The 26,405-nt window shown below is 31.7% G+C and overlaps 1 protein-coding gene across 1 annotated transcript in view; it reads right to left on the minus strand.

Moving 5' to 3' along the window:
• Window positions 1–12,666: 12,666 nt before the first annotated feature.
• The window catches only part of LOC136981900 (succinyl-CoA:3-ketoacid coenzyme A transferase 1, mitochondrial-like), a 156,736-nt gene continuing 142,997 nt past the window's right edge, over window positions 12,667–26,405 (minus strand). The window contains exon 15 of the mRNA XM_067278283.1: window positions 12,667–12,753. Coding sequence (XP_067134384.1) covers window positions 12,712–12,753 — 42 coding nt within the window. The 3' untranslated portion in view covers window positions 12,667–12,711. The remainder of the gene's footprint in view (window positions 12,754–26,405) is intronic.

A 26,405-nucleotide genomic window follows, 5' to 3' on the forward strand; every position in this document is an offset into this window, starting at 1 on the left:
TCTAGCAAGCATTTCCCACAGGGCCTCAATGGGGTTAAGATCAGGACTGCAGAGTAGCCAGTCCAAAATCAGCACTCCATTACTCAAAAACCATTCATAAGTGGACAGTATTGTGTATTGAGGCATAGTAATGATAGATCCATCTTGGGCCTCCTATTTTCTCTGCAAATAGTAAGAGTTGTTTCTCCAGCAATTCTTGACAGCCATTTACATTCATTCTGTCCTATATGAATGCCACATTAGACTTTCCATTCCATCTGAATGATGCTCGTATCATCACAAAACTGCCACCTTGTTGACATTTTAACATAGCTGTTCTTCCTGTCTTAAACTGTGCCAACAATCCATCTAGGCCATCCAGATTAAACTTTTTCATCACTCCATATACAAGGTGTGACAGAAAAATACACACAAATTTCTTTTTGCAACAATTTTATTTTATTTTTATACATTAATGTTATCTCCTTCAAAGTAGTTCCCTTGGGCAGTATGTTGGCGGAGGCATTGTTGCCAATCTTCCTTGCAGTGCTGGAAGGCTTCAACTGAAATTGCCTGCAGAAACGTGGTTACACTCCTTTGGATGTTATTGACAGTACCAAGATGACATCCTTTCAAATGGGTTTTGATCTTTGGGAACAAAAAAAAAATCACTTGGATTGAGATCAGGTGAACAGGGGCCTGAGGAACCACAGGAATTTCTTTTTCTGTCAAAAACTGGTTGATGGAGATGGCTGTGTAACAGGAGGAGTTGTCATTGTGGAGCATCCAAGTATCCGTAATGTCCCATCTGATTCGAAGCATACTCAACGTTAGTCGACGGTCTGACCTCGCAAGAGCCCTCACTCATTCCACATTTTCTGCAGTTCTTAATGTTGAATGCCTCCCCGAGCGACGTTCATCTTCTACTGCTTCTAGGCCCTCCAAAAAATGCTTTGTGCCATTGAAAAACTTATGCTCATGATAAGGAATGTTCCCCATAGGCTCATTGCAACTTTCTGTAGGTCAACCTCGTGGGTTTACCAAGCTTAACATAAAATTTGATGGCACAATGTTGCTCCAAATTTCGCTATTTCATGTTCCATGATTCAATACAAAAACAAAACTCCACTTATCATGCTCTCTAGGATTGTGTAATTACTGTACGAGGTTGAAACTGTTACTGAGTGTCTAGGAGGAACTGACATACAAACTACGTGAAAGGGAAGTCTGCAGTGTTGCCAGATCGCTCTGTGAGGTTGATCTCATTACTTTTTCTGCCACACCTTGTAATTCTCTTTCATTTTTCTTTCCAATACATCATTTCTTTGACCCATTTTAATCTCTTCTGTTTGTGTATTTTTGTTAAGGCAGAGATGGGGTTTTCTTTGACTAAAGAAATTGGCCTGAATTTTTTATAATTCTGGAAATGGTTGATTTGAATATTTCATTGTCAGATCTTATGAAAATTTGATGTATTGATGATGAATTATTGTCAGTTTCTTTTAAAACATATCATTTTGTTCAAGGGTTACTTTTGAAGGCTGTCCTTTGAAGCATTTTTATACTGTAAGCGTCTCCTAGACATATAAAATTATTAATTAAATTATGAGATCTTTTCAAATTTTATTGAAATTTGCCTGTTTGATAGTCCAGATTCCTTCCAGGCCATAATTAGCCTTTTTTTTAAATGTCTGTAAGTCCCTTGGCACGTCCCATGATTCAAGTCACACAAAATATCAATTAATATTAATTAATTGGCTTAAAATTATGCTGCCATTTTCAATTGGGTAAGTAGATTTCTCTAATGGCAAAAATATGTATATTAATTACATCAAATTTAATATTTTAAAAAAATTTTCTTACTGGACCTATATTTATGGGACACTAAAGTAACGAAAAGTTTACCGTATAAATTATTTATTAAATTTTAAATAATAAATGTTTGTTAGAATGTAATTGTTATGCAATAAATTATGTTAGCAATTAATTATTTCTTCATTTCTTCGAACAGTTTTCTTAGAAACTTTATTTTACTAGGTGGACCTGTATTTATTTGACGAACCTTAGATCCTAAAATGTAGCTATTCATTTCTCCTAAAATTGCAATGCTATAAAGCAGTTGCGAGTACCTGCAGTCCTAGAGGTCCTAATTTGCGGCCTCCAGGGTTTGTCGAGATAATTTTATTTTTCTGTTTTCTGCCTCGTGCCATTATGTAACCCTAATTAAGCTGATATTTGTGACAAACTAAACTAGACTAGTAAAACAATGAGAATAAACCATGCATTACTAGTTAGCTTATATTACTTTAGTAGCTAGGTTATAAAATATGTTGGTACTCAGCAGGCTTAAGGCCTGAAACTCCTTAAGAAAAAAATGCATGTGGCTCACTGGAAAAATGTACAAAATTCACTCGCATCCCACATCTAGAGGTTGCTCATCACTGCTTTAAAGTATTTGTTTGGAAAATTGAATTACAGATCAGTAATTATTTTGATAATTGCAGCTAGTGTGTCAAATATACTGAATACTAAGAGCAAATATTAACTTAGAAATTTTTAATAAATTAGCGATTACAATAGATAGTTTTTTGGCTTGTAACTGAATATACATCCGTCATCAAGCTATAAATTTCCCTGTTTACCAAGAAGAATTTTGGAAGAGTTCTTAGCAAGTACTATCCAATCTCTTGGACAATTCTATTGTCAGAGCCTATTGTCATTCTGGCTAGAAGTTCTGATGACGTCACCTGCGCATAAGAGTTCAGCTGTTTAATGACTAAGAAATCTTGTAGTAAAATTTTGATAAGATTTTCAGAATAGCGATTTTAAGGCATAGCCAAAATTTAATAAACAGGAAAAATTTAACTTTAGATTGAGAAAATAAACAAAAAAGACAACTAAAAACTTTAAAAATAAAAACAAAATTCGAGAATATTCTAGAACAGAACAATATTTTAAAAAAAATGAATGAATGAATAATATTTTGAACTGAATTTCAACAGAGTAAGTAATTTTTTTTCAATCTTTTAGGTTTTTTGTTGTTTTCTCAGTCCAATGTTGACTTTCATCTATTAAATTTTTCCCATATACAATATTAATATTATGACTATTATAGAGGCATAATTATTTCCAAATAAAATATGTTTGTATGTTAATATTAAGATGTAAGCAAGCAACAACTAATAGCAAAATTGAAGTCTAAATTAGCACGTAAGGTAATTTTTCAGATGTTTACCAAACAACAGTTTGGTCTACGCTTCTATTACAATAGAACTATTAATAAAACTGATTTTATAGCTAAATATGTAATGAAATATGGATTAGGTTAGACAAAAGTTAGAATTAACATTTCAATCTTTACTTCCAGCCCATTCTTCTGTTTCTTACATTCAGAAAAACAAGCCAAATGTACAATATATACCATTGTAAACTTTAATTTAAAATGACAAAGTTAACTATAATTCTGCATCATATAATAATATATATGTTATGGACAAAGTGATTAATCGGGCATTATGAATAATGACCAAAAAGGGCATGCAGTATGATAAATATTAATTAATTTATCAAAATGACTGGTCGTTATGAATACTGCTATCACCTAGTCGAGCAAAGTGATAATAATACATTGAGAAGTGACATCCATCCAACATATACTAACCAATCGGCATTCTTGAGTTGCGTGTGTGTATCGCATTTAGTACCAAGTTTTAAATTTTGCGATGGAGTTTTTTAATCAAATTAAAATACTCCACTTATTTCATTTAGAAATATTTATTTTTTGTGAATTATTTCAAAGTATTTTAAAAAGAACATGTAATCTTTTAAAACTAAGTACTATTAACTATATTAATTAAACGGTAAAATTTTACCTATGTGCACCATCAAGGCGGTAGTTGCAACTGTTTGTGCTCCTGACAGATTCCTCCGGAGGGGAGCCGCCGGCCGCCCGCCGATTGTTTAACATCACTAGATATTGATACATGTGTTCAAGAACTACCGTGAATAAATAACTAGTGACGTTAAACAATCGCTGGCCGGCTGGCGGCTCCCCTTCGGGAAGAATCCGTCCAGAGCACAAACAGTTGCGACCGCTACAAAATTCAGTATTAAACCCAATAACACATGCACAACTCAGATTCAAGTGCTGATTGACTAGTGTATGTCAGATGATCACTCCTCAACATATTATTATTATCACTTTGCCTGACTAGATGATAGCAGTATTCATAATGACCGGCCAATTTGATAAATTACTGAAATTTATTACAATGCCCAATTTTGTTGGTCATTATTCACAATGCCCATATTAATACTTTGTCCATAACATATATAAGAAAACTTATCTGTCCCTACAAGAATATTAAAGAAACAGTGTGAAACATTTTAGAAGTGCACTCGAGAAAATTTAGTCAAAGTGAAATGTTGAAAATTTTATGTGATGGCAGGCTGCAATTTTTAATCATATTTTTAATTTATTTAATTTAAAATATATGCTCTCCACCTCAAATTAGTAGTGGTTTGCCCCTATACATCATACTTTTCCTTTAACAACGGAGTCGTGCCAGTCATCTATCTAACACCTTTCAGGGAAAAGTTTTGAATTGAAATAACACAACTTCCTGTTTTCACCAGAAGTTCATATATAGTTATTTGGGGCCTCCTGCTCTGAGGTTTCCATATCTGGTTTAGTCTTTCGTCTATCTAACTCCGTTCTCAAGATTAAGGAAAGGCCAGACAGACGGATGACAGTGGGAATTTATAGAACTACAATTTATTCAAATTGCAGCCCAATAACTGCTTAGCTCTGAAGCAAAAACTTTAATATTTTTGATCAATTACATAGCCATCTTTAGCACACACATATACATTTGAGAGAACAAAAGAATAAAGAACATGATTAGAATGCAACAGAATTCATCATTTTAGAACTATAACTAAACAACTACTAGCCCGTTATAGATAACGATCAACCAATGCCGAATTATCGGGCTAGCAAATGGCTATAGTAATATTAATAATAGTAGTACCAAATTAGATATAAATAGATAGTACCAAATTATCTTAAATTATTAATATTACTATAGCCATTTGCTAGCCCGATAATTTGGCATTGGTTGATCGTTATCATTTTAGAACTAGAGTTGCCAACTGTTTGGAAATGTTACAAAAAACAAATGAGTCACACGGTTCTTGTTTTAGCTTGCCCCTTTCCCTCATTAGAAGTTAGCACCCCTAACTTTAGCAGAATTAAAAATAATTTGGATTAATTTGCCTTTTTCCCTTATTTTTTCTCTCTTTCTTCCCTGTGGGCACTAAGCGGGATGGTTTTAATCATACCTACTACGAATTTTGCAGTCTCAGTGATGTGTTGGCAGAATAGTGAGGGATAGGGCTCGACATATCCAAAATGGATGAAAAATTCTCGGGATTACTTGTCTGGATTCCATCCTGGATCCCTGCCATTTAGTTGTCTCATCAACATCACCACCACCATCAAGGAAAGGAAAAAAAAGGTTCCTAAGTTTGTTTGTAGGTTTTCTTTTACCCATACTTTTGTTCAAGTTTGTGTCTTTTTTCTTTTTTAGTATAATGCATTTTAAATTTGTTATCCTGAAAGTTGACAACTATACATCATAAATTATTTATTATTTTCATCCCAGAATAAAATGTAAATTCCATTTATTTATGTATATTATGATACCAAGTTTTTCTTGAATTATTGTAATATGTTGACAAATATTCATTGTTTGTTAATGAATATTTGGCAATTTTTATCAATGATTCAAATTACATTCTTTTAAAATATTTTTTTCCTGACCATTTTTTGGAGGAAGTTGAATTTTTCAGTAGAAATGTTTTTTATTCCTTCTATTAACTTAAACTCATACAAGATGGACCATTTCTAGAAACAACTGTAGTAGAGATGTGTTACAAATGGATAAAAGTGTAGCAAATACAATTAACTAAATTATATAAAAGTAACGAATCCATACAGCAGCAAATTTTTATCATATTTTAATAAAATTTTAATGAAACATTATCAAAATGAATATTGATTAACAAAATTCTTAATGTTCTTTGATATTTGTACACAACAGAATTCTATTGACACTCAGTGACGATTTTAAGTTGTGTTGGTCTTAGACAGGTGTGAAACTTGTCTGAGGCCTACAAAGCTAAGACTTTATACAATCTATAAAGGGACTGTCTCACACAATATTGTCAAATTGAGGATGGAAGCAAGCACTACATTTACAACTGTCCAATGTTAGAAAAAGAACGAAATGAAATACGAATGATTCTACAACATAAAGACATCTCCTGGCCTTGTAAATTAGTACGCCTAGTTAATAGAAGCGATACCTTCTTATATTTCAACACTTTAACTAAGTGATATGGTGAATTAACTACCATCCAAGCTTAATAAACTACCATATTGATGTTTCATATTTCACCACTAAACTGCCTCTTCTGCAGAATGAATGAGGCCTTAATTAATCTATCATGCAATTAATTTATTCTCTTCTATAATATAATCTCTGCCAACAAATTGCTCTACCCACTACTTGCTTTGGTTCTTACATCCATCTTGATCATTTGGACATATATAACATACTCCATTCCCATAGATTCCATACTATCAATATGGTGATTTAACTATAACTTTCTCCACCTGCTTCTCTTTTCCTACAACGGCTGGGTGTCCGTACAATCTATCTGTAACCCTCCTCTGATTTGTTTGCTGGGTATGATCCTGCATGGTCAAAAATAAACATTCGCCAAATATAGCTCACACATCCCACTCTACAAGTTGGATACCTCCTGTAATGTCTGACTGCACAGGAAATAGAACCAGTGATACTACCGGACTTACAAAGCTAGATACTCCAATTTATTAAGGACCCTACATTACTGTAGCCTACTGCTGACGTCTCCCTATCTTGCGTTGGACACGAAGACATTCACCGACTTTGTGCACAGATCGTCATGGAACTGAGTGCTACATACCTCCTATCTAATTACATACTGCAGACACGACACTCATGGACTTAAACTGGACATCTAATAGTGTCTCATCGTATAGCCTTTAAGGTCCACATACACATTGAAAGACTGAAATAAGGACTGAGTGCAATACCCACTCGTTATTGAATCGTTGTGTGAATGGTCACATTTCATAGTTTTAGTTGATTCATACAGTACTGCTACCACTGTTTAGCTGGACTATGATACATATATATCAAGAAGACATGGACAAAATATTAATGATGGCTAACATGGTAGCGCATCGTGTGTGTTGATTATTCCTTCGTGATACCTTTGGACAACTTACGATAGACACAACATTATTATATTCTTATCTGTATAAAAATTTAGTTTTGGGATTAGTATTAGAACTATGTTATTGTTAAATTAGTTATAGGCTTGCATTGGAATTAAACTCTTACCAGCACCTACTCCTTTCTTATGAAGTATGCTTCATGGGATAACTACTATCCAACAAACATAGAAAGCATTCATTGGTAAGTATCACACCCCTATACATGGCTAAAGGTAAGTACTCGCCCTTCCGACACATGAATAAAGGTTAGTATTTAAGTTAAATAAGCTATTTGATATTGCTCACAGTATTGTAAACAAAGAAATATAATAACTGTATAAATATGCATATTAATAAATAAATATCAAACAATGGAATTGGTTATTATAAATGTTAAAAACAATAATCTCTAAAAAATTGTAAATTTCTTAAAAATAAACGAGTTAAAAACAACTCTTTTTTATCTGATTTCGAAATGAATTAAAAACAGAGATGAACACCTTGAAAATTACTAAATATTTCTTACTTTATTATCCAAATGCATTTCACAATTATTTGCCTCTTCAGTGGACACTATGCCTTTACATCACCAGTACATTTATATTCCACCAGACTATCCCAGCATGCATCTACAGATACGCCAGTATTTAAATTGATAACATTTGCATAACCTTTGATGCAATAACGTTCAACGATGCGTCTTGTTACAATGTTTTCTATTTTATACAATATCTTAACATTATTTCTTTTTATAATACAATTTTTATTATTACAATGTTGATGCCACGGAGATTCAGTTCTTTTTAGTCGGATTGCCGCTTCGTGTTCTTTTAGCCGCTTTTCAAGCTGTCTTCCTGTCTAGCCGACATAGAATTTACTTTCTGCACACGTACACATCAATCTTGTAGACGACTCCAGCCACTTCCAAAGGATTCCTTGAATGCCCAACAACTCCTTTATTCACCACATAAATACCTTTATCAATCTATTCTCTGTTCACCTACTAAGTTGACAGAATAATTTTTAAAGTTATTTTTATATTTTTCAAAATATTTTTTAATATATGGAATTTTAATATATAAATTATTAATTTTTTCTTTTTTTACATTATATCTATTGATGGTGTAACAATTGTACCACCTACGTATTAATTGTCGCGGATAATCATTGAGTAAATATTTTTTAAAGAGATTTGCAGTTTCTATTTCTATATGCTTCTGCAATGTTGTTCTATTAAAAATTTTTCTTAATTCCATCAGAAAAACATTTCTCTTTATGCCTAGAGAACAATACGATTTATAGTTAATCACCTTATTATTATTACAACTATTTTCGTACTTATGAAATAGTAATGTTTCTTCCGTCTTGTGATTGTAACGTCTAAATAGTTAATTTTTCTATTTCTTTCTTCTTTGTAGGTGAATCTAATATCATTATTTAAACTGTTTGCATAAGTCTCAATGTTTTTAGCTGTAGTGATATTGGAATCGTACAGAATCAATATGTCATCTACATGTAGATGACATATTGATTGTTATACCAAATAACAATTGCTGTTATACCAATAACAAATAGCACAATATCTTTTATTATTAAATTGATGATGTGTATTTGATTGATCTAATTGATTATTTTATTTAAATTCTTTCCTGATATAAAAATAATTTAAGTTCGAATAGTCGAAAAGTTTTGTCACTTATAAGATGATAAACTCTCTGGAAAGAATTCTTTTCTAATCTATATTAGAATTAGGCATGAAAAAGTGATGAAATTACATTTTAAAAAGTATTTTGTTTTATATAATTATGCAAATATTATGAAAAATTAAATATTGAGAGATCGTACATTTGTAAATAGCTTGATTTTTGTTATATTGGCGGCGATTGTTACTTAAAGTTACGGCAGGGTCCCAATAACTCGACATTCTGTAAAACTCGCATCGTTAAAAAAAAAAAGAAGAAAAAGAAATACGCATAATCTAATTTTTATCTCGATGACGTAACACTATGGTCAAGTAATTTATCATTACCAGCGACACTTGTTAATAGCATCAATTTCACATCTTAACAAACAATATAACCCTTTTTCTGAGATGCTACTGCAAAATGCCATCAGGAAAATGTCACTGACTCAAAGGTAACCGTCAAATAGTTGAAAGTTTTTTAAATTAAAATTTAACTAGAAATAGAAATAGTCACTATTGGTGCATAATTAATATGTATTCAGATTTGCACGTGTAATACCTTTACAAAAATTCTGCTATCTAGACTATCATTGTCGCTATCCGTAAAACTCACTTTTGGTAACTTGTCATCTTCTTGGTCCGCGTTAAGTCGAGTTTGCGGGACTCTACCATAATATTAATTAACAAACGTCAGAGGAGCGACATTTGCCAACTGGCAAGTATAGTTGGTCTATCTTTTTCTTCCAGACGAATCAATAAATATATTTTTTATTGGTTATAACCAATTACTGTTTGAGTTGAATACAAAAAGATTAAATTTCTTTTATTTTCTCTACTTTTTAAGTAAATTTATTTAATTCAAATGATTGTCATCATTTATCTTTCTTGCTCTCTCTTTTTTTTTTCTTTCTTAAATAAAACTGAAGACAAGCATTATTCGCCTAAATTGCGAATAAAACTGTCAGTGTTCCAAGGTGTTGCCTCTGAAAGTTACCTAAAAGCGCAAAACATATAATCGTGCACTTTAATATAATAAAAAATTTTTAATTGCTTATAACAAACAGCTATTAATTTATTGTACTGTTAAGTTAAATTACAAGGACAAGGTAAGTTAATAGTTCTGTTATCTTTTCATTAGTAATAGCCAAATAAGAAAAAAAATTAGTTTGTATTAATTTTAGAAAATTCCATTTTTAAGAAAACAACCGAGACATTTTATATTCGTTTTGAGGATCAAAATGAAAAATTTGACGCAATTTAATTACAATTAGTTTTAATTGATGTCTATTTTCGTTAACAAGAAGTAACCGATTACTAACTTTATAACAAGAATCTATAGATTATAATACATTCGACGGAATTAATGTTTGTTTAATACAACCATCAAAAAATTTAAATAAATAAGAAAATTGAAATGCAACTTTAAAATTCTGTCATTAACAGAACTTCAATAAGAAAAAAATGCATCTCTCATTCGTAATATTTTATTTGGAAGACTGAAAAAGGCCACAATGGTTATATAAAACATGCACATTCACAGTTATTTAGAGTGCGCTAAAAGTATTTACAATTATTTGATAAAATTCGTAGCATTTTTATTACAAAATTGGCAAAGATTTAACTTTGTAATTACATGTGTTCTATTACGGCATTTATTTATTACCTGTGCTACCGTTACATCCGAATCTCAGAGCCGGTAAATATTCTTTCGTAAACAGAAGTCTCTCTTATTAATTGTAATAGTTAATACAAAGGTAAATTACACTAATGTAATTTATAAACTAAATCCTTGCTGGTGAAAAGCACATTAATTCCAATTTATTATTAATAAAGAATGATATACTTTATTAAAGCGGTTGTCGGGAACGGTTAAAAATTAATATTTATCACGACGAGGTGACATTTTGGTTAATTTGTTCAAACAATTTTATGAGTTTAATTGAAAGAATACATTGTTTAAAATGTAATTAAGCATTTATATTGTTAAAAAATAACAAAATATATATAAATTTAATTGTATAAAAATAAAAATTAGAGATATTAGATCAACTTACGTACATAAATCTAAATTTTAACATTATTTTCTAATGGATTTTCTAATTAAAATGACGAGGGGAAAAGAAAACTAAATTCAGAAAACCAAAACCAAATACAACATACTCAGAACACCTTGTAAATTTGCAGCCGTGTTTATTAAATACTAACGTTTTCGGTCGTATTTAACGACCTTCTGAGTATGTCGTATCGATAAGTTATGCAGTCTACGACGAGTTCCAAAACCAAATTTTTATTCGGAAATGTTTACGTTCTTTTAAAAGAACATTGTCGGCTGCGAAATTACGAAGTGCATTAAAATAAATTTATTTAAAAGAATATCTCCACCAACAAGACACGTTTAGAGATATTCATTTGAGTGTATTCGTAATTTCCCAGCCAACGATATTCTTTTAAAAGAACGTAAACATTTCCAAATAAAAATTTGATTTTTGTTTCCTGAATTTGGCATTTTTTCTCATGATTTTGAACATGATGTAAAGTGCAAACTTTATTTCTGTAGACATCAATTATTTTTATCTTTGTAAATAGATATGTATTTCAACTGATATCACTTTCTTGAGATATAGAATCTTTACAAATTGGTAAGAACATATTTTCAAATAAATTGATGTTCTCGAGCAGCGGCACACTCGAAATTTAATCTCGGGGAGCCGAGTCGAACGGATAGAAAAATTTTTAATGCAAATTCAATAAAATTTTCACCTTACGTGGTTGCTAATTCATAAGTAATAGAAGACACGACATAATGTAAATAATAAAATAAATTTTAATTAGGAAAAAAATCTTGGAAAATTTACTAAGTTTTCCCTCTTTTACTTTTGTTGGTGCCCCTCTGGGTGTGCCACTGTTCTCAAGTGATCATTTAAATCAGTGGTATGCAAACAATGGGCCATGACTTCCAATAAGATTGCAAACAAATTTCATAAACAATAAAATATAATATGAAAATTTAACTAATGAAGCCCCACATTGTTATGATTGATGATTAAAACAAAAAAAAATATTAATTTAATAGTAATTTGGGTTGTGCCAGATACGTACGTAAAAAAGAGGAGGTTACCAGTAAAAAAAAGTATGCGTAACGCTGATTTAAATGACACCGAAACCAATAATTTTATAAAAGCATATAAAGTGTATTTTTTAAAATAATAATAAAATAGCCACATAATATAAATAAGCAGATTTTAAGTTCGGAGAGATTCTGTTCACTTACACTTTTTTCTAATTAACTACCGAAAACATTTCTAGATCAAGTTATCGAATGTAAATTATACATTTTTTAAAAATCTATGTAACAATTATAAATTCTAAATTATTTACTTTATGATAAATTAAGTAATAATTTTATAAAAGAAAGGTTATAATTTAATATATATTAATTATATTTATTGGCACGTATCATGCTCCACAAATATAATTAAGAATATCAAATCCTTTTTTTTTGTTAACCATTTACATAAGAATTTCTGATTTTATTATAATTAAAGTAATATTTACTTTGGTATGAAATTATTTATTTTTATTAAATAAAACATTCCAAAGTAACATTTTACATTAAAATTATAGATACATTCAAAAAAAGCATAAAAATCTCACGTTACAATTTACATATTTCGTATTGTTTCGTGTTTTTTTTTTACTTGATTATTTTACACATTGTATTTATTCATGTTGCAATCTGTCCCATTGGTTTTAAACTTTCGGAAACCTGTAAATATAAGAATGGAAAAAAGAAAAAAATTTAATTTGATTACTAACTCCAAGGGTGCGACTATGCAGATGCAAATTTAGTAGCGAGCGAGAGGTCACGAACGATATAGTTCTCGCAAAGAAAAACATGCACAAGTGAGAAGCGAGAAATCTCGCTTCTCACTTCTGCATGTTTTTCTTTGCAGAAATCTCACTGGCGTGAGCAAATTTCTGGTTCTTGCACATATCTGATAGGGTTTGATATTTATCAGGTCTTGCCTCTTCTTGCCACATATTCTCGCTCGCTTGCACCTGCATTGTCGTACCCTAAGGTTATATATTGATGTATTTCATACAATATGTTTATATGTAGTATATCATATATATATAAATAAAAGCATTACCAAAGAATTTATTATTGTCAAATATTAGAAATTTAATATGATAATTCATTACAATAATTTGATAATGTTTTTATTTAATGGTCTTTTAGAACTGTTTGATTCAAAGAAGAAATAAAACAGGATAATCTTTTTTAATTAGAATTTAAAAATGAAAAAAAATCCATACGAATGTCAAAATTTCAAATTTGGAAATTAAAAATTATCAATATTCTACCACCGGTGAATGTTAAGATATGATCTGCGTATACCAAATGGGGCAAAGAATTAAAGTCGATGCACAAATGTATTTTGTGTAGCAGGATGGATAAAGAAGACATCTTTTACCGGTGGCTCAAACATTAGGACATTTATTTAAAATACCGAGAAACCTAATTAGGTAGGTCGACATATTATTTTTAGTGTATTCCTATTTTGTCGGTATTCTACGATAAATTGAATTGAAAAGTTAAGCTATTGAGATCATAGCCTAACTTTTACAATATTCTTCTTGTATTAAGTACACTAACAATATTATTTTAAACTTATTAAATTTTAAGTATAACCAAGTTTTATTGTTAACTAAAACTTGTTGGAAAAAAAGGAAGTTGTTGGCAGTACTGAAGATGATATATGCACTAAAATGTGTATATTAGTCCACAAATAGTAAAATGACAAGACTGTAAAAAGTTGAAGTTATGAAATAAAACTAGACTAGAAAAGCAAGTCATATGCTAAACATGTAAATTAAATCAATTTAGAAATTAAAGAAACTATTCAATATCTTATCAAATAAGTAGAAGAAAAAAGACAACTATAATCATATCATCATTTTCTATTGCTAATTACTATGGAACTGGTAGATTTGTACATGTAAAGTCACTGCTTTCATGCACGGTATATGTAAATAGGCAAATACCTTTTCTGAATGTTGATGATGTAAATAGTCCCACTATATATTCCACGTCAGTATCATATAATACGAGCATTAAGCCATCATTGATAAACTTTTGCAAAATGTTATTAGCACTGATTAAATGAATTACTATTTATCATTTTATGATTCCTAAACTTTGTCTTAATTAATATATACAATAGACTCTCAATAATCCAGTATACTCTCCAGTGTGATCACCTATTTGCTTCTGTTTCCTTGAAAATGTTAGTCATGTCACATTGTGTTTTCCTGTTTCTCAGGTTTCATTTGTGTGTGCAGTATTGCATTTCGGCACACCATGTTATTTGCCCATTTGCCTACAAAAAGAATTAGAACCAAAAGAAAAAGGTCACATTATTCATTGCCTTTAGGTCTACACACTCTCAGTAATCCACTCTCTCCTTCTACACAAGAAATGGCTGGATTAGCAAGAATCTACTACATATGTTTAGGTCACCAACACAGTATAACAGCATGCTTCAAAGTTGATTAAATTAAATACTGAATAGTCAAAATAGCTTATTGTTTAAACATATTGTTATATACAGTAAGACCCTGATTAACGTTGATTTGATATAACGCAGTTTGCTCGAAGCCTAACAAAAGAAGCTCAAAATTTACGCTGATTCAAATTATCGTGGCATTTCATTGATTTGTATATAATACGATCACTCTCAAACACGAACCAATCAGCAAAGGGTGGCAATTTGTCATATTGCTGTACTTCCCCCAAATCTATGTTTGTTTGATGCAATTTTGAAAAAAATATAACATAATGGATGCCATAGGAAATATCAACTTTACTTTGCAAGAATTAAATGCATGAACAAAGTGTGGAAGAAGTTATGGCTGAAGATATCCAAGAATTCTCAACGAGAAGAGTCTATTGCTGTAGTGTTAGGTTAACCAAATTGCCAACCTAATCGATACAGCAGGACTAGATGTAGGCGAGCAGGATATTGAGGAGTTACTGCAGGTTTCTGGTGAGGGCCTTACCAATGATGACCTTCAAGAACTGACAGAACAAGGAATTCGTGCAGAACTGGAAAGTAGAGTTTCTGAAAACAAAAGAACCTAAAGAATTTCTCTACAGGTTTCCTTAGTAAAAGTTTGGTAACGATAACCGAAATTGTTGATCAAATTGTAGCAAATGATCTAGATTTTGAAAAAGTGCAAAACCAAGACGAGGTGTTTTGGATGTGATCTCTTGCTACCGACATTTGCTTAAGGAAAGTAAAAATGCGACAATGAAACTAACTTTACATTTCATCACAAAAGATGAACTTTACATTTCTGTGTGCATATGTTTATGTGTTATTTAACAGTTGGTGCCCTGGCTTTATCTATAACTGGTCGTAGCTGTTGTCCAGGTATATCGTGATTGAATCTCAGATACTTCTCGGATGTTCGCCTCCGTGAAAATCTATAAACCTGGACAACAACTATGACTTGTTATTTAACATATATTATTATGCAAATTAACATAAAAATAACTTAAATTTAAAGTAAAATCTGTTTATTTTTGGTTGCATGTTCCCCTTTCCCTATTTACTCTATGTTAAAATGACCTCGTTTAATGCTGCTTCATTTAGCACTTTGTCATCTAGGAACACATCCCCTGCGTTAAGCAGGGTCTTACTGTAAATAAATATATATGTACTGTACAGGTATCCCTTGATAAATGTGGTTAATTAATTGCTCAATGCTACTGTGTTAATCAAATATGGTATCTATGTTAAGTAAAGACAGTTGGTAAAGTCACATTAATTAACTTCTGCCAAGTACATAAAGGGATTGCCACAATTAATTTTGCACGTTAATCAAATCCCGCATTAAGCAAGGGATACCTGTATAATGGTATATACCCGGGATGGCAAACCTTTTTGAGCCTGCATGCCATATAGTAAGCATACTTAGCTTTAAAGATATTCATATGTGCCAAAGTTTTAGATTTCAACAATGATATTTAAATAAATTAAACAAATATGCTTTAATTAGAATAACTAAAAAAGCCGACCGAAAAAAGAACGATCAGATAATAAACTGAAAGGATGACTGAAAAAGACAGATGATAAATTGAAATTGCATGATACATTACATGCCAGATGATTTCTCCTTATGTACAACTTTGGGCATGCATGCCATGGGTTCACCACCCCTGGTATATACAGTAGAGCATTGATTATTATAAGAACTGATTACCAGAAATCAACTTCAGAGTATTAATTCCAGTGATTATGAAGTTTTTATCTATTAATGATTGTTAAAGATCTTCTATGGGCCCATTAGTGTGTTACCTCCTTATTATTAATTTTACTATTATGTATTCTTTATTCGACATTTCATCAGTATCAATCTCAGAGGAAACTATTTAGATAATTCTTGTGTGTTTATATTAACCAAAGTTCTAATGTAGTTGTAAAACTACATTAAAAATGTATTTGCTTTTAAGCCAGGTAATAATGAATCTGTCTGCTTGTAAAAAAAATGTATGAAATTCTAGAAACATAACTGATTATGATAAAGGAAAACCATTAATAGAGGAGGGTGATGGATGCAAATCTAATCATTTTGAATGGGTGGATAGATAATGATATTCCAGATATTTTCACATTTATTTCTCACACAAAGATATCAATAATTGATTATATAATGATAGAAGCTGATACATCCATGCAAACCAAAGAATGTGTGGCGGCATGTCCTACACTTGATTTGGTTAGATGAGATAAGGCAAAACTGATAAGGTTGAAGTTCAACCAACCAAAGATTTCAAAGTATTTTCATTGCATATTTCAGACCATTTTCATATTGTACTACAAAACTTTGAACAAAATATGAAGAATTAATGATGATTCTTTTTACTATTTTTAATATAAAGAAGAAAATCACCAACAGCACTTGTCTTGTCAGCAGGTGCAAGAAAAGAAAATTGTTCAAAGTTATGAGCTGAAGCATCCTTATAATGTACTGTACTGTACATTTGCATTTTTTGTTTAATATATATATATACACTTTTATAATGGTGAATTTATGTCTATTAACTGACTGAACAGTTTTTACAATACAAATGCTAATAAATTGGTAGCAGATTGTGTTGTTCTGTTTCCTTGGTTAGACTGTTACTTAAAAGTTTGACAATAGACATCAAAACTGAGACTGCCATTAAGAAGTAAACTTTCAAAAAGGAAAGAACAAAGGTAAATTGAAACTTTATAATAATAATAATGGAATTGATAAATGCTACAAGTGAACAACTTACTGATGCTAATTATCCTACATGGTATGAAAATGAAAGTGTTATTAGACACAAAAGGCTTAATAGCAAACGAAACTGTAAAAAATGCAACAAATGAAGACAGAATCAAAAATTATGAGGAGGAAAAAAGAAAAAAGTGTGAGGTTAACCCTGTCATGACATTGATGACTGATGATGCGGTTAGATGTTTGTGAATTTGGTGATTTATGTTAACAGAAAGTTTTGGTTCAAATGTTCAAAAATCACATAGAAAAAGATAAAACAAAAACAAAACAAAGCTGGTTAAAAAGAAAAATTAAAGGAAGTCAAAGTGAGGAACTTTAAACCAAAATAAAATGTATGAGAAAATAGTTGGGTTGAAATTGTAAGCAAATTCTAAAATTATAGTTAAACAATAGTGTAATGAAAGAGTAAAAAAATGTATTCCTAGAATGGGGGAGATCAATCTTAGGTAACTTTTGTAGACCTCTGGTGACAACTGAAAACCCAATCAAAAGTAAGGGGATAAATAGGTTTACAAGATGGTCTCCAAAGAGAAGGAGCAAGGAAAAAACTCTACGACTGAGAGCAGAATGAAGCAGAGTGCTTGTACTTGTATCTTTCACACTTTTGTTTTGGTATGTATCTGTTTGTCCCACTCAATGCCTTTTCAGACTTGTTTAATCGTCTACATTAACTTCTTTGAGAAAGGTATTTTTTTTATCACCTTCAGAACTCTCATGTTCTCTCTTGATGAGAAATACATCATTGACACATTAAACTGTTACACACCTGATCATGAATGCAATGTAAATACCATCTTTTATTTTTTAGGTTAATAAATTAGTTTTATAAGCACTATTAGAAGGCTAGTCTCCTGTCTCCTCCTTTCTTTATGATCATACTTACCCAAGAGAAAAGGGTGAAAATCCCTCACCCACATGTCTCAAATTTGTCAAGTTCTCCAAGAAAAAACTGATTGGTGTCAGACATCCTAAGTCATATAAACAGAAGAGCTCCTTATAGTTCCACAAAAGCATTAGGATTACAGTAGAGAGTCGTTTATCCGAATCAATTGGGACTGGGGTTGTCCGGATAACTGATTTTTCGGATAACCGATTACGTACGAAAAAATATATTAACCTGTCCGATGTTGAAATTTTTCTCCGTTGCGTGTTGCTTCGTGTTGAATTTTCGTCGATTTTAAGCCTAATGAAAATTTTTAATAATAATAATCGAGGCTATTGTATCGTTAAAAATTATTTCTTTATTTTGTACAAACAAAATAAATATATTGAAAAATATAAAAACACAAAAATTATACTTTAGAAGTAAATCTAGTATCAAAAAAGTTTGATTCGGCACGACACAGTCCGACTGGAAAGCGTTCGGATAACCGGTGTTCGGATAAACGACTCTCTACTGTACTTGTTATAAACCTAACAAAGGAACAAGCAACAATATATACTGGCAACAAAGTGCAAAAAGGTTATGGGAAAAAATAAGGGACAGTAAAAAAAGAACACAAAGTATGGGAACTGGTAAAGGGACTGAGGATGAAAAAGTGCTGAGAAGCCACTGCATATTTAAAATAAAAGATAAAGCAGATGGGATAAACAAATATAAAACTGACAACAGTTGAATGTGTGGAGAATATAGACTATTATGAGAAAAGCTTCAGTCTAGTGATAAAATAGAAATCATTCAGAACACTATTAGCAATAGTAGTAAAGAAGAAAGCAATGATCAAATACTTTGACATAGAGGTGGCATATTTAAGTAACTATCTAAATGAGGAAGTCAATATGGAACCACCTCCAGGGTGTGAACAAGATAAAAATGAAGTGAATTTGTTTGTGAGGTCCATGATTTTATTTGTCAATCTTGGTCAGGTCTGAGCAGTTAGCTTATGTGAACCTAAATGTTACGTAATATAGGAATGCTTAATTAACAGTGTGTTTCATGGGTTTGGGATAATGAATGAAATGCTCTGTTATTACAACAGTGCATTTATTTAGAGAAAATTTATGAGGGTTTACATTGAATAATTCTTTTTCTCATCATGCCCAAAAATTTGGACACATGGGGGGAAAGAGAGATTAGCAAATTGTCTCACCTGCAGTGCCACGCTTACCTAGACAGCCTAATGACAGAGCAGAAGGTATTAGCCCTAATAGTTTTCCGGGTTTATAGTGATTGATTAATAGGTCATAACAAATTTTTATAACAGACACTTGCAACTGACCATTACATCTTGAATTTCACAATTCCAATTAATCCTTTTAAAATGGATTGAGTTGGATTAAACCAATCTGGGTAAAGTTTTCTGAATTTTTAGCCAATTTGAATTTAGGTTATTAGTTTCTAGTTTGTTGGAAAGAGGGATGATACATCATCATTATCTGGTGAGAAAAGCTTGATAATGATGAAAATGTCATCCATAAGGATGTTAGGCTTGAGTGAAAGTTACAGAATTTGGAGTAAAACAATTAATAAAATGCAGCAAAGTAAATCAATGTTAGGTCCATTAAGAATTTTTGATCCTCACATGTTGAAGAAGAATGTATACAGATTACTGCAGTTAGGCATTGGTATAAATTATAAATTATAATACCTTTTAAATATAAAATTTACCTATTAAATATTAAATTATAATTATAATTATAAATTATATTACCTTTTAAATTTACAAGTTTTTATAAATTTAAAAGGTATTGAAAGAAGCAGATTTACAAGGGTTAAAGACTGACCCATGCATGTTTGTAAAAAGAGATTATGAAAACTTCTTATACATTGGTATATATGTAAATGATTTTTTTTTCTTAAGAGGTTCAGAAAAAATGAGAAATGATGTTATAACAAAAATTGGTAAAAAGTGAAAAATAAGAGTAATAACAAAAACAAGTTCTTAGAAGTAAAAATAATAAGAGAGGAAAACAAAATTAAATTGTTGTAGAAAGGTTACGTAAAGGAGATACTAAAGAAATATGGAATGGAAGACTGCATGCCTGCAAAAGTAGATGAAAAACTCTATGATTATAATAACTCAAAGAATATCAAAAGAGCTCTATCAAGAAACTTTGGGGTTACTGACGTATCTAGTGACTGATACAAGACCAGATATAACATTTAATACAAATATACTTTATTACACATACATAGAATATTATTACAGTGAAAGGGTTATCACACACATGAAACAATTAACGCTTTATATAAATCTCCTAAAATGCATTTTTGCCCCTGGTGTTAATGGCTTTCATCAGTTAGGTGAGCAGCTTTTAAATATAAGGCAAAAAATTATCCTAAAGAATTTATTACAAGACTCACATATACAAAACAATAAAATTATAAAACTATTAACCATCAGAATGTTTCAAAAAACTGTACACTTAGCTGTTGACAGCTTTACAATTGCACAGTGAACATCTTGACAATATATTATGCAACACAGTGGGTTATCTAAAAGAGGTGTTGTTTTACAGATGTTGCTGTCAAAGAGCTTTATGTCTTTAGTAAGTCACATACTTCACCAAACTCCAACTTCCTCCTTCAGACGATTATATACAGACACAGAACTGTATGTTGACCTATTAATTATCATATATTTTAGTCTAAATTTAATTAAATTGCCAACTAATATTATAAAATCCTTTTTTTTTACTTTTTCCCATTTGGAGTAGCACGAATTTGCATAATACGTCTCAGTATCACCTAAATAATAATAAATAAGTAATAAATTCTTTAGGATAATTTTATAAGATTAGTTGGCAATTTAATTAAATTTAGACTAAAATATATTTGTGATGTCCACGAATTTATGCATTTATCAAACATTAAACTTTGTCCGAAATTGAAACAAATCTGACGGAAGAACGTTCCAGGTGAGAAGTAGATCATTATCACCGTTTGTGATAAGAAGCGAATAAAAAAATTGACACGTAAGTGCCAACTCAGCACTATTAGCATCAACATTTGACGGTAAGGTGACCTCCTTCCCCACAACAAGGGGATAAAAGCGAGAGTCGCCAGAGCGATTAAATGGGAGTTAGATTGGGACATCGTGCGTATTCTGTCTCCCAGACCTCCATACATTGGACTGGATCCAAGAAGAGAAGAAGACACCGGTAGAAGACATCGACAACGCCCACTGCTTCCACAAAGAACTGTTATCGCCGCATATAGCTCTCCTCCGTCTTTAGAGGTAATTATTAGCGGACTGCGAACTCTCTCCCTTGAAACGGAAGTAGGAAAGGCTGTCCTAGACTAAGCAGTTGTTACTCATAGACTTTGAAACCTAAATGTTAACCACATTTAGCGGCACCCAGCCTATATAACCTATATCTATATGTATTTTACCCCATATAGCCTCATATATTTTAGTGTTAGCCATATAATAAACATTTATTTTGTTATTTGTTAAACCATGTCTCCTGTCTATCCAAGGAAACCTGTCGACTTGCCAACCCCCTGTTTTGCCCTCCTAGCCATCCGAATTGAGCCGAGGTCGGGTTTTACCAACCCATGCAGTGTAAGTGATCAATAGGGATTAACCCCTGACCCCCTGCTTATCTCACATATTATAATTAATAGGTCAACTTATGATATTGTGTCTGTATATGATGATTTGGAAAAGGTAGTTAGAACTCAATGAACCATGTGAAGTACTAAAAACATAAAGCTCTTTGACAGCAACATATGTAAAACACCTCTTTTAGATAACCCACTGTGTTGCATAATATATTGTCAAGATGTTCACTGTGCAATTGCAAAGTTGTCAACAGTTAAGTGTATAGTTTTTTTAAACATTTTGATGGTTAATAGTTTTATAATTTTATCGTTTTGTATATGTGAGTCTTGTAATAAATTCTTTAGGATAATTTTTTGCCTTATACAGTAAGACTCTGCTTAACGCGGGGGATGCGTTCCTAGATGACAAAGTGTTAAATGAGGTCTTTTTAACATAGAGTAAGTAGGGAAAGGAAAACATGCAACCAAAAATAAACAGATTTTACTTTAAATTTAAGTTATTTTTATATTAATTTGCATAATAATATATGTTAAATAACACATAAACATATGCAAACAGAAATATAAAGTTCATTTTTGTGATGAAGGTCCTGGTTCTTCTGAAATTCTTGTTTTTTGCAATAAATATGTGGTCCCTATTCACCGCATAAAAAAAATATTTTTTTAATTGTGTTGCGAAAACTATTTTTTATAGCCAGTCGTGAAGTTTTGTGCGATTTTTTTTATGCGTTTTTTTTTATGCGATCCCTATACACCGCATAAAAACAGGTTTGACTGTACACTGTAGCATTGAGCAATTAATTAACCACATTTATCAAAGGATACCTGTACAGTACATATATATTTATTTACAGTAAGACCCCGCTTAACGCAGGGGATGTGTTCCTAGATGACAAAGTGCTAAATGAAGCAGCATTAAACGAGGTCATTTTAACATAGAGTAAATAGCAAAAGGGGAACACGCAACCAAAAATAAACAGATTTTACTTTAAATTTAAGTTATTTTTATATTAATTTGCATAATAATATGTGTTAAATAACAAGTCATAGCTGTTGTCCAGGTTTATAGATTTTCACAGAGGCGAACATCCGAGGAGTATCTGAGATTCAATCGCGATATACCTGGACAACAGCTACGACCAGTTATAGATAAAGCCAGGGCACCAACTATTAAATAACACATAAACATATGCACACAGAAATGCAAAGTTCATCTTTTGTGATGAAATGTAAAGTTAGTTTCATTGTCGCATTTTTACTTTCCTTAAGCAAATGTCGGTAGCAAGAGATCGCATCCAAAACACCTCGTTTGGTTTTGCACTTTTTCAAAATCTAGATCATTTGCTACAATTTGATCAACGATTTTGGTTATCGTTACCAAACTTTTACTAAGGAAATCTGTAGAGAAATTCTTTAGGTTCTTTCATTTTCAGAAACTCTACTTTCCAGTTCTGCACGAATTCCTTGTTCTGCCAGTTCTTGAAGGTCATCATTGGTAAGGCCCTCACCAGAAACCTGCAGTAACTCCTCAATATCCTGCTCGTCTACATCTAGTCCTGCTGTATCGATTAGGTTGACAATTTGGTCAATCTAACGATACAGGAATAGGCTCCTCTCGTTGAGAATTCTTGGACACCTTCAGCCATAACTACTTCAGCACTTCGTTCATGCATTTAATTCTTGTCAAGCAAAGTCGATATTTCCTATGGCATCCATGAAGTTATGTTTTTTCCAGAATTGCACCAAATAAACATAGATTTAAGAAAAGTACAGTGCTACGATGAATTGCTACCTTTTGCTGATTGGTTAATGTTTGCGAATAATCATATTATAAATGAATCAATGAAATGCTGTAATAATTTGAATCAGCATAAATTTTGAGCTTTTTTTTTAGGCTTTGAGCAGACCACGTTACATTGAGTCAGCGTTAAGTGGGGTCTTACTGTATTTAAAAGATGACCACCTAACTAATGAAAGCCATTAAAACCGAGGGCCAAAATGCATTTTAGGAGATATATAAGGCATTAATTGTATCATGTGTGTGATAACCCTTTCATTGTAATAATATTCTATGTACAGTATGTGTAATAAAGTATATTTGTATTAAATATTTAAAAAAGGGATTAAAGACCAGTGGCGTGTGGTGACATTTGGTGATAGGGAAGCTGTGCCGGCCCTGGATAGAATCATTGGAAGTGTTATACGATATTTTGGTGTGTAGCATCCACAAGCTAAACTGCGTGAGGTTGGTGTTCTGTAAAGCACATGCGAGAATGCATATAATCTGGCTGCTATTCATGACTCAAATATTTTCTCTGTGGACGTTATCTCTTATTTGACAATACAGTGCTTCCATTGAGAATATGCATACAGTATATGAATTTATATTCAAATATATAATAACAATGTTATCATTGGTTTTCACATGTAGTATAGAAATTTGTATTAAGATACATATTGCGGTTATAATAAAATATTAATTTTAAGTAAATCAAAGTACTTTAAAATATGAAAATAATCTCAAAATATGTATTTATATTTTAGAAAATACAAGGGAAGTGGTGCTTCCACAGCTTCTGTGGATGGCATGCCACTGATTAAAGGCTTATTGTTAAACCTGGTATAATGTTTACAGTTAGTGAATTGTCCTAATATAGCCAGGACCCAAGAAAAAGATCTAGAGGAAACCCAAGAATATGAATTACATTTTAAAGAGGAGGAGAATGATAGTAATGACTATGAAGTAAATTTGCATTTGGATCCTAATTGGAGCACTATGTCAGATGGAAAGTTGTTTGATGATATACACAAAAAGTTAATCTCATTGGTTGAAAGAGTAGAAAGCAAAATTTAATAGGACCATCAACTATGGAAGCTGAATTGATTGCTGCATGTGATGCAGTATTCACAACAAAATGGATGCATTCCTTCCCAGATGAGTTAGATGAAAAAAATAATAAACCTATATGAGTATTGATAGATAGCAAGGCTTTAATTGACTGAACTAAAATCCCTAGAATAACTGTGAGAACAAGACATATCAACCAAAAATACTGTTTGATCAAAGATCAGTTAAGAGAAGGAAATTACATTTTGGAATTCTGCAACATGAAAGAGTTAGAAGTGGACATTTTCACAAAACATGCTAAAACAGAGACATTGAAAGAACATGTTAAGCATCTAAAATTAAATACAACTTTTATTTGAAGAGATAGAACAGACAAAAAGGGAAAAGGAATTGATGGAAGATTCTTTTTTCTACTTTTAATATAAAGAGGAAAATTGCTAACATTAGGCTTGTTTTGTCAGCAAGCACAAAAAAATAAAAAAAATGTCACTCAAAGTTACAAGCCGAAACTACCTTGTAATATACATTTGTATTTTATATTTAATACAGGTACACTTTTCTAGTGGTGAAATTCATCGCTATTCTGACTGAATGTTTTTTACTACATGAATATAAGAATGCTGTACATTGAGAAAAATTTAAGGTGCTATTTTGTAGTTCAGAATATAGACACAATATTGATAATTTTTATATGGAGTTCTATAATAATTTGATATTTTCATAAAATAGGAAAGATTAAAACAAGAAATTAGTTGAAGCCTTGGTTCACAGGGTCTTCACCCATTCATCAGACAAGCATGACAGAGATACAGAGCCCCTAACAATCACCTCAGCACAGCTACTCTCCACAGACTATTAAAGACCTTATACATATTCTTTCCTCTGCCACTTCTGTCTCACCGAAAAAATCATGCCCAGAACACAGTTTATAGGACTGTCACTTATGACAGGAAGCTAGCCTCCCTATACAAGGAGATATCCTAGAAAAATAACTTTTGTTTAGCCTTCCATAGAGGTCCTTTGATTTCCTCCCTCCTCCTCAACACTAAAAACTGCCTGGACATGCACCTTCAACCGGGCATCTACACTATCCCCATCAATGATCATAAATCCAGCTGCCGGCTGCCACTTAGAATACATAGGTGCTACAATGCGCCTTTTAAATTCCCACCTCAAGGAACATCAGACTTCCATCACAAAAGAACTGGCCGACACTGCGTTGGCTATCGGATGTGGAGGCACAGATAATGCTTCCGACCCCAACAATGATGTGGAATTCAGCAGTGCATGCGTCTTATATAGCTCTTCCAGGCAACCCTTTCTTAAACATCTTGAGCAGATGGAAATATATAAAGCCACCCGCAATAACACCACAATTAATTTTTGCGATGTTGACTCTGTGGAAGTCTCTCTTTGAACTATAAATCTTACTATCCTCTCCCTCTCCTTTTTCTCATCTTATGTCACCTCCCCTCTGCACAAATGTACAGCAATCCCCCCATTCAACACAGGGATTAGTTTGCCTGATGTTGCCCATTCAACACAGGTGAAAACGTTTGCATGTATTAAAAAATTTCTGGATTATAGGTTTTTAGAGTTTTTAATTCAAGTATAACCAGTTTCAAGTGGTAGTATTATGTACAATAGTTTTAAGAATAAAAATGTGTATTATTGTAGTTACAATCTGATATGAATAATTTATCTCATGTTGAAGTTAAATAAAAAGATAACAGAAATA

The sequence above is a fragment of the Centruroides vittatus genome, unplaced genomic scaffold (genome assembly GCF_030686945.1).
Source record: "Centruroides vittatus isolate TY-2023 unplaced genomic scaffold, ASM3068694v2 contig_799, whole genome shotgun sequence".
Lineage (NCBI taxonomy): Eukaryota > Metazoa > Arthropoda > Arachnida > Scorpiones > Buthidae > Centruroides > Centruroides vittatus.